At 62.6% G+C, this 9,683-nt stretch overlaps 1 protein-coding gene across 3 annotated transcripts; it reads right to left on the reverse strand.

Annotated features, from left to right (window-relative positions):
- Nucleotides 1-1,898: 1,898 nt before the first annotated feature.
- PGGHG (protein-glucosylgalactosylhydroxylysine glucosidase) lies at nt 1,899-8,649 on the reverse strand. Of its 3 annotated transcripts, none has more exons than XM_019719479.3 (14): nt 8,106-8,649; nt 7,309-7,592; nt 6,836-7,046; nt 6,326-6,761; nt 5,452-5,571; nt 4,923-5,054; nt 4,593-4,704; nt 4,203-4,275; nt 3,981-4,117; nt 3,710-3,843; nt 3,512-3,607; nt 3,199-3,296; nt 2,911-3,122; nt 1,899-2,839 (listed from the first exon to the last, which is right to left on the reverse strand). In XM_019719479.3, the coding sequence occupies exons 2-14, from the start codon at nt 7,565-7,567 to the stop codon at nt 2,742-2,744; spliced, it is 2,118 nt and encodes a 705-aa protein (XP_019575038.3). In that variant the 5' UTR covers nt 7,568-7,592; nt 8,106-8,649; the 3' UTR covers nt 1,899-2,741. The 3 variants fall into 3 exon arrangements, with proteins under 3 accessions (XP_019575038.3, XP_088645970.1, XP_088645971.1); XM_088789844.1 differs by lacking the exon at nt 8,106-8,649 and adding an exon at nt 7,908-8,091; XM_088789845.1 differs by lacking the exon at nt 6,836-7,046 and having other exon boundaries at nt 8,106-8,646.
- Nucleotides 8,650-9,683: the final 1,034 nt, after the last annotated feature.

Consider the following 9,683-nt stretch of genomic DNA (forward strand, 5'->3'; position numbering starts at 1 on the left):
CGACTGACCACAGCATCAATGGTGGTGTCCTGTTCCCCTTGGCCGTGCTCCGACTGTCCCCAGGCGCTGGGCGGAGGTGCCTCAGTATTTCAGAGTCAAGTTTGGGAACTCAGGCTTTGATCCCTGCCGCACACTGTGGTTTAGCGGCCTGTCTTCCAGAATGTGTGTGGTGTCCCATTCCACGTGTGCCCCTCTCCAAGTCTGTGTGCATGTCTGCGTGCAGGGTGGGTGGTCGTCCCTGGCCCGTGAGGTCTTGCCCTCGTCCTGCACGGTCCTGTCTGTGGTTGGGCAAGCGCTGACTTTCTCTGGGTCATGCTGTTGGTCCCCGTGACCCCTGCCTCTCAATTGAGAAATCTGCTTATGGTGGGACAGTAGGGCTGGGCAAACTCAGGCTTGGTCATGCCATCATCTGTGCCCACATACATCACACACACGTGGACACACCCAACACTCCACCCACCCACATGGCTGTGGAGGTGAGTACATTTTCTGAGCCTCCCTGGTGCCAGACGCACGTCCTTGTATCATTTCCCCTCCTTTGGACGCCCCCGAACCAGCAGTTTGGCAAAGACAGGGCTTGCTAAGCACACGCACACACCCTGTGTGGCTGGGAGTGAGGTCCCTTGGGCCTTGCTGTGGCTGGCCAACGACAGGGTAGGCTAATTGCAGGGGCCTTAAACACAGGGCAGCTCAGGGTTTTGAGCACCCCACCCTGGGTCCCCTCCCTCCCCAGGGAGCCCCCTTATCCTGTGCACTCTGCCTGATCTGAGGGTGGAGATCTCTGTTTAACGACTGTACTTGGCACCCTCAAAGTACTCCTCCCCCCCACACACACACACACCGCCAACAGCACCCCCGTCCCACACTGAGCAGCGCTGCTGTGAGCCAGCCCCTGGAGGCAGAGGTGTGTGCTGGCCCATGCTGGGCGCTGGTCCTACATTGGACCAAGGACAAGGCGAGTACTAGTGCTTGGACCAGGATGGTGACAGCGTGCCAACCCTGTGCTCCAGGTTTGGCCCAAGAAGAGACCGACCCATGCCAGATATAGAGGCTGGGGCAGTGTTAGCTTGTGTGGCTGGGTACATGTCCCCAAGCACGGGATGATGGTCTGCTGGTCAAGTGACGACTGTGCAGCCAGCCGGGCTACGCGGGGAGGACAGTGTGCAGTCAAGCCAGGTGGGGGGGAAGGTCACCAGCAGCTCTGCCTGCCCCATGCTGTCTCCTGGGCAGGCTGAGGGATCCCGTCAAGCTCTGGCAATTGGTTACCATGGGTCCCTAACCAGCCATGCCAGCACACACGCCCTGCCACTTTGCCAGTCCCCAGAGGGTTACCCTACTTTGTGCACAGGTGGCCACACACACATAATGCTCTGCATGTGTTGCCCGTACCAGGCCACCTGTCCTGTGGGCACAGGGCCATCTACTACCCCACCTGGCTCCACGGCTGCATAGGTAAGGTGCACCGGGACAGTGCCCCGCTGCGTGGTCTGCTTTAGCGGACCTGCCTGGGGCTTTGCTGCACGGCTAGCAGAGGAGCCTACGGGCACCTGAACCATCCTCAGGGAGCTGGCACAGACACGGACGTATGTGGGGCTGTACCTGGCCACTCTTCCTGGAGGCTATACTCAGCAGCCACCATGCAGGGACCTGGGATCACCGATGCCTCCCCCCACTCGCCCTTCTCCCTCACGAGGCTTCGTGTGCCTGGTGGCTGGTTTGCAGAGAACTGGGTCTAACTGTCCACCGAGAACAAAGGACAGCAGTTTGCCAGAGTGTGTGTGTGGGGGGGGTGCGAGGGGCTGACCTTGGGACCCACCCACTTGCTCCAGTGAGTGAGTTCCTGGCCTCAGGTGTGCTCCCTAAGGCCCAGCACTCACGTCAGCTCCTCACAGCACAGCTTCCTCAGCACCTACTTTTTAATTCCTCAGGCAGATGGTGCAGCAGACACAGCCCCCACCAAGAATTTGGCAGCAAGCACCATCTCCCCTCATTCGCAGGAAACCCAAGGATCCAAGTTTGACGTGTTAAAGGAGGGGCTGAGGCCCCAGGAGGAGAGCTGGGGAGAGCTTCCAGCCCAGGGCAGCCCGTAGAGGGCAGGTGGGCCCAGGGCTGTGGCCTTAAACCCATGCACACTTGGCCCTGGTCCTTACGGCCAGTCGGAGAGAAGATACAGTCTTCTGTGGTACCCCACTCTGGCTGAGGAGAGGCATGTGACGGGGGCTGTACAACCTGACAGAAGTGGCCCAGAGGCCAGAGGGACCAAGAACTGAGACGCTCACCAAGTCCCCGCGACAGCCCAAGAGAAACTGGGCCCACCCTTGACTGACCCTCGGTATCAGGATGTAGAGAGTTCTCCTGTGGTGAGGCGACAACTGAGTGCTGAGCAGTTCTGGCCAAGTCGTCCCTGGTCATCGTCCCCCACCACGCACCTTCCACACCCAGGCTCAGCTGTCTGCTACTCCCCAACCCTCCCTGCTGCATCCTGGGGATGGCAGGCACAGACATGGCAGGTGTGGGATGCCGTGGGGCTCTATGCAGGAAAGGGTCTCAACCTTGAACTTCAGGCCAAAGAACCCAGACCTTGCCTGGAGCCCTGGCTGCCAGGTGGGAGCAAGGGCCAGAGGGGTAGGCCTGGGCCATCCCTGAAGCCAGCCATGCTGGTGAGGTGCTCAGTGGGGCTGCAGGGCCCAAGGGTGGCCCACAGGGCATCCTGTGGGCTCAAGGGCAGCTGTCCAGTGGCGTCAACAGGAAGTTCTTGGAGAATAACTTGCTGCCTCTGCTTCCTGTGGGAGTGACCTTTGTATCCGGCCAGCTGAGCGAGGAAAGGAGACCTTGTGTCCTGCAAGGAGAGGGGACACCCTGGGGGTCACAGGCACTGGAAGGCTGGGTGGGTCTAGGGGAGCTGCCTACCTGGGGGAAGAGGGAGCCGAGCTTGTGATGGCCATAGCTCGGCCTCCAGCGGGGGGGCCCAGGGCCCAGCATAGTCCCTGATTTCGATCGTCACGGAGTCCTCACAGAAGGAGAAATCAAGCGTGTTCCCCTGGTAGGAGATGCCAGAGATACACACGCCAGAGACCCCTGCTGGACACATGGGGTCAAAGGGCACACCAGCCCTGGTGATCCTGGGGAGAGGGGGAAGTTCTGTGAGGAGGGCAGGAGGGGCAGGTGATGCCCTCTGCTGCCCTCCACCGCACTCACCTGAGTCCTGTGAACCCGAAGAGCACGGCCTGCAGGAAGCCCCCCATGCCTGTCAAGAAGTTCACGGCACCAGACCTGTCGGCATTCTCTGTCCACACCTGCAGGGGTAAGGCGGTCAGTACTGGGATCCCCAGGACACAGGCCCTCCTGAGGCCACTGGCCCTGTTCCTAGAAGGGCCCAAGGTCAGGTGAGAATTGCCACAGCTGTGACCCCGCTGTAAACCCCCAAGCTGGGCTCCCACTCCCGCCTCCCTGGGCCCAAGCGGGAGGCAGGCATGGTCGGGGTGTGGGCTGAGGCTGGAGCCAGGCTGGCCTTGAAGGGCTCAGTGATGTTGGCGAAGCTCTTTTCCAGGAGGCCCCACGCCCGCCTGGGGTCCTTCAGCTCCATCCAGCCCACGGCAAACATGCTCTGGGGTCAGAAGTCAGAGGACATGCTGGGGTGAGGTCCACTGCGTGTGGAGGGAGGACCCGAGGCCCTGAGGACCACACCCCCACATCCCAGTCTCCTCACCCAGGTCATGGCGGGGCCCTGGGGGGATGTCACAGCCTCGTAAATCTCCAGGTTTTTCCTGCGAACATGAGGACTCAGGGAGAAGGGGACAGGGTATCCCAGGAGCACAACATCTGCCTGCTTCACCTCCTCTCCTACGAGGGGAAGGCGGGACAGGTGCTGCTGATGGGGGAGGACGGGAGGGGTTCCACATCGGGAAGGGGACGTCCCGGGTGGACACAGGGTTCTGAGGGAGGGAGAGCGGCCCTCGAGGGGCTCGGAGTCCACTCACCAGGCTCATAGCCGTCAAACTCAGGGTGGAAGTTGTGCTTCAGGTCGAAGGGCACCTTGATCTTATCAGCCACCACCAGCCACCGCTCGGGGACAGGCTGACCCAGGTCCCGGGCCAGGGCAGCTGCAAAGCGCAGGCTAGGGGCAGAGGTGGGAGGGGGGGCTGCAGCCTCAGTGCTGCTGACTGGCTCCCTGCAGGGTGGGGTGGGGTCTCAGATCTGACCTGTTCTGGACCAGGACGTTGGTGTAAACGGAGTTGTTGACCCCTGAATGGTATTCGTCGGGGGGCATGACTCCTGGGCACATAGGGCAAGATGGTGCTCAGTGCAGGGTCTCGGGGACCTGCCCCTATCCCGGCAGCCAGCGTGGGGCTGGCAACATTGGGCGACAGAAATCACACGACGAACTGAGGAGCATTCACCTTCCCCCACAACTCGTGACCACCTGCCCTCCCCCAGTGACAGTTCACTCCTCCCAATCCCCATGACCATCCCCCCTCCCCTCATAACCATTCCCCTCCCCTAAGACCATCCCCCCTCCTCCAATGACCACCCCTCTCCCCCACGGTCATCCCCCTTCCCCCATGACTATCCACTCCCCACCATGCCCTCACCCCTCAGGTGGTACTTCTCCTCTCCAGGGCTCCACTCTACACGACTACACCAAAACTCAGCCACGGCATGGATCACATCCCAGCCACCAGCCTCTTGGAAGAGCTGCAGGTCCTGGGGAGCAGGAGAGGGTAGGACAAAAGCCATAGCACCCGAGTCTAGTTCCCACTGCTCACCATATTTCTCGCCAAAGCCCACCCTTCCACGTGCCCAGAAGTCACTGCTCCAAGGTGCTTCACAGGACCATCCAGCTCCAGACAGGAAGTCCCTGCCGTGTGGGGGCTGTGGCCATAGCAGCGCGGACACACCTGGTGGGCACAGTGACATCTCACCTGGGTGCTGTGGTAGTACAGCTGGAAGGCCAGCACCACGGCCCCATTGATGTGGATCTCCTGGGTCCCGTAAATGTCCTCAGGGCAGACCTCCAGGCCAGAACCCGCGCTCTCCCAGGCAAACTTGGCTCCCTGAGGGTTGGGGGATGGAGCAGACCTGATTCTGTTCTGGGGTGCGGGAGCCCACACACTTCCCATGCTCTGAGCCTTCAGCCAGAGGGCAGGGGTGGCGCATCAAGCCCTCAGGTTCCCTTTTGGGGGCCTGCTGGCTCTGAGTGCCATCGTGTGTCCCCAGCATGGGCGAGGGAGCCTCTGTCCACTCCACTGTGTGCTGCCCTGGCACAGGGCAGTGAGGGGACTCCAGCGGGGTCCCATCCAGGCTATTGCTCCCACCTGGGGCTGCGGAACCTGTTAAGAGTCCAGGACACCCCAGCACTCACCCAGAGAGGGGCCTAGGGGGAGGGGTGCAGGCCTAGTAGGAGTCTGGGGACATCAAGCCCTTCAATGGAGCCTGCTCAGGACCCCTCACCTGGTAGCCCAGGTTCCGGGCGTTGTCCAGGGCCCCAGCCAGAGTCCGGATGCGGTAATCTAGGAGAGCCCTGGCGGCCTCTGGGTGAAACATCAGGACATTCGGGAACATCCAGAGATCCTGCGAACCAGGGAAGGTGCCTGGTTGGGCTCTCTCACGCCCATCTCCCCACTTGCCGTCCGCCCACCCTGGCAGGGGCTCACAGCCAGCACGGATCCTTGCTGCCCACCTGGCTGTCCTGGGCCCTGCCCGCCTGCCCACCACACAGCCCCATCTCCAGGTCAGACCCTCCTTGGGTCTGGTCCCAGGCCCAGTGCTTCACCTCCCCAGCAGGCCTCTGGGTCTGGCCAGGGGCTCAGGCCAGAATCTGGGTGGGCAGCCTGACCTGGAGTGCTGACTCAGCCTCCTGGAGCCCAGCCTGCAAAGTGGGCCACAGCACCGGTTTTTCTGGACCCCTCCCCGGCCCAGCAATCACCACGTCCCAGCTTCTCCTGGCTCCCACTCTTGTCCGAGGCCACACCCTCCTCCACAGACAAGGATCTTTCCAGAACACACATCTGTCTGTGTCACTCCCCAATTAAAAACACTCCAGGGCTCCTGCAGCCCCCTCTACAACTGCTCTTCCTGCCTCGGTGAGCCCTTCCCCCCAGCCTGGGACAGGAACCGTGCACCCTCCTAGCTCTAGGCCTTTGTACTTTCTGGTCCCTTGCCTGAATCACTTTTCCATCGAACTCCGACCCGTCCTTTGGCTGAGACTCCACCTCCTCCAGGAAGCCTTCCCTCTCACCATGGCCCCTGTGCTTCCCCATCTACAGTCCCCAAGCCTGTACAGCCCAACCTGTGGCAGGTGCATGTTGGGGTGGATGGTACACACCTGATCCCAGAAGACATGGCCCCAGTAGCATTCTTCACGACTCCCGTTGGAGAGGCCCCCAGGGCTGAGGCCGTGGCAGATGTACCCTGGGATCCCGGGCTGGGGCAGGGCGCTGAGCAGGTAGTAGAGGGCACCACGCAGAGCCTGGCGCAGAGCCAGGGGCCCCACCACGTCCAGGCCACAGCCTGCCCAGAGTTGGGCCCAGGCCTGGGCATGGGCAGTGTACAGAGTGCCCCCGGCCTGCAGCCGCAGGGCCTCGGTGAGGCAGGCCTGGGCCTCAGCCTGGCTGCTGCCCACCACAGTCAGGAATTCCCAGGTCCTGTCCTCCTCAGCTTCAGCAAGGGTCAAGGCTGGGGGCACTGGTGTCCACAGCATGTGCACCTCCTGCTGTGCCCCCCCAGGCTGCTCAGGGGTGAGCGTGTGGCCGTACAGGTACCTGCAAGAGCACAGCCGTGCCTCAGGGACAGGCTCCCTCCTGGGCCGCCCGCTTGGCCCCCAGCCTCTCCTCACCGGGCTCCCTGGAAGTCAGGCCCCAGGTGCAGGTCCAAGTCTGGGCTTTCTGGGGAGAAGGCTGCCTGCAGCAACACCGTGATGGGCCCGCCCCCCGCAGCCAGGCGGCTGAGGGACACACTGAAAGCCAGGACGTGAGGCAGCGTGCGGTGGGCATAGATGCACTGGGCCGCCCGGAAGCCGGAGTCCTCCAGGGTGTGCAGGAAGGAACCTGGGGAGAGGGCACCTCATCTGCATGCTCCACTCAGGGCCACCCAAAACAGTTATGAAGCTGCTGGCCTTTCTGGGTTGTGAGTGAGGTGGACCCACCCTCTGAGCCCGTGCCCTGTCCAGGAAGCTACAGCTGTACAGGGGACCCCAGGCTCCTGCCAGCCCTGGACACCTGCCTGCTGGGGCCTCCTTTTCTGTGAGGGGGGCATTCTGAGCAAGAGAGACAATGGCTTGGGGGGAGGGGCAGGACAGACAGTGTCTACCTGTGTTTGTGTCCAGCGTAAAGGTCTTGGTCAGCTGCTCTCCTGTCCCTGCAGGGGCCTCCAGCTGGACATTGAGGGGACTGGGCAGAACGGCCCGGTGCGTGTCCCTCCCGGCCCCATTGTATACACCGCTCACATGCAGTGTATCATGATACACACGTGTGCCCAAGTACGCGTTGGTCACGGTGGCCCAGAGCCGGGGGTCACTGGGCAGAGAGTGGGCAGTGAATATGGTGGGGTCCTCACTGGCATCCGCCATGGAAAGGGTTGCTCAACTGAGTGGCCTGGAAAATGGGAGCGGTCAGGGCACCCTCCCCCCACCTCCCGCAGTCGCCTGACTCTGTTAACCCCAAAGCCCCTCCTTGGAACTTGGCTGATGCCCCCAACTGATGATGGGGGAAGAGTGGGCTCACCTGGGCAGTCCTGGTTTTCCAGAGCCCCCACTTTCCAGCCACCCCGGAAACGCCCTTTACCCTCAGAGATGCTCACCCCCCTAATATGGATCTCCAGGGACTCAGCTGAGTCCCCAAACTCCCAGCTGAGGACCTCAGCCCTAACCCTTCCCGCTCTCTCCAAGCCGCACCCCTACGAACCCCAACCTGCTGGGGAAGAGAGGAGGCCTCAGGCTAGGGGACATTTCTCCGCCCCGTGGCCGCGCCGGGGGCCGGGCGGGGTGCGAGGAGCGCGGTTCCGGGTGGTGGGAGGGGCGGTGGAGGCGACAGGCCGAGGCCGGGCGGGGCAGGCGCCGGAGCCCGGGGAGGAGGGCTGGCGGGGTCAGGGGTATCTCTGGGACTCACTGCAGCCGGGCCGTGTCCCGCGGCTCCAGCCGGGCCGGCGCTGCAACTCCAGGCGGGACAGAGAAGTAGCTAGCGGCTGGCTTGTCGTGCGGAAGGCCCCGCTATCCCCGCCCCCCGGTCAGCAAGGGGCGGGCGAGACTTCGGGTCCCCGCCCCTGGGGTTCCGGCAGCTGTGCAAGGGCGGCTCAGGCCCCAGGCGGGCCCGCGGTGTGGGCGGGACTGGCTGCAGCCCCTACATCCGCCCCCACCCTCGTGAGGCTGTGCGGGTCCATCCGCGGACCTGGTGTGGCTGGTGCGGGGTGGGATTCGCGGGAATCTGCTTGAGGTTCACAGCGCCAACTCTGACCTCAAAGACGTCTCCAAGGGTGGATCTGAGAGAGGCAGGGGCCTTTGGCTTGCGGTCTCTCCTTCCTGTCGCCTTTTAGGAGAGGTGACAGGTGACGCTGGCCGTCCTCCTCCCGGAGAGGAAGCCTTCCCTTTGCTCCACCTCCCGCTCCTGGCTCTCCCCAGCCCCTTCTGCTCTCAGCCTCCCTGTCCCCACCTGCCCACCCGGAGGCTCCGTCTCCGCCCTGGGCCTGTTTTGTCCTTGTCTCTCCCGCCCTGGGCTGACCTACATGACGCCAGTGTCTGAACACTCGGCCCAGCCAGAGACACTCAGATCCAACACGTGCCCTTAAACCTGCCCTTCCTGCGGCCACCCCCAGCACAGGTGATGGCAGTTCCACTCCCCAGATGCTCAGGTCACCTGTGTCCCCACACCCACATCCATCCGCGAGTCCAGTTGGTCCCACCTTCCGGGGCCTGCCAGCTCTCACCGTCCCCACTGCAAACTCCTGAGTAATGCAGACCCTGCTCCCTGCTTCTGCTCTGCCCTTCAGTACAGAGTGCTTAGGTCAGACCACGCCTTCTGCTCAGGAGCCTGCCTCGGTGCCCACCTCACCCGGAGGACATGCCCACTATCCCTGACCCCGCTCCAGCCCCTCCCCACTCCACTGCCCTCAGTCTGTCTTCCTTGCTGCTCCTGTGACATCCATCGTGAGACAGCGTGCTCCCTGTTGTGAGCTGAATGGTTATGTCCCACAAACCCACCCATTGAAATCTAACCCCCAGTGGGATGGTATTTGGAGGTGGGGCCTTCCGAGGTGAGAGGCCCAGGCCCATCATGAATGGGGTCAGTGCCCTTACAAGAGGCTGGAGAGCAAGCAGGCTGCCCACCATGTGAAGACACAGCGAGAGGACAGCCACCTGCAGCCAGGAGGAGGGCCCTCTCAGCAAGCCCAATGTGCCAGAACCTTGACCTTGGACTTCCTGCCTCCAGAACTGTGAGGAATAAGTTCCTGTAGTTGATAAGCTGCCGTCCATGGTGTTTTGTTACCGCAGCCCGAACTGACCGACTCTCCCCTCCAGGGCCTTGGCAGCTGCTTTCCCAGGACCTGGAACACTTTTCTTCCAGACGTCCTTGGACCCGTCCTCACTTAGGTATCCCCAGGAAACCCTTGGCTCATCTCTCCTTCCCCGCCTGCGCCATCTGTCGTCTGTCTTCCTGCCTAGAATGCCAGCTCCAGGAGGGCAGGGTTGT

Source organism: Rhinolophus sinicus, chromosome 14 (assembly GCF_057876585.1).
Source record: "Rhinolophus sinicus isolate RSI-liver-muscle chromosome 14, RSI-T2T, whole genome shotgun sequence".
In the NCBI taxonomy this organism is placed as follows: Eukaryota; Metazoa; Chordata; class Mammalia; order Chiroptera; family Rhinolophidae; genus Rhinolophus; species Rhinolophus sinicus.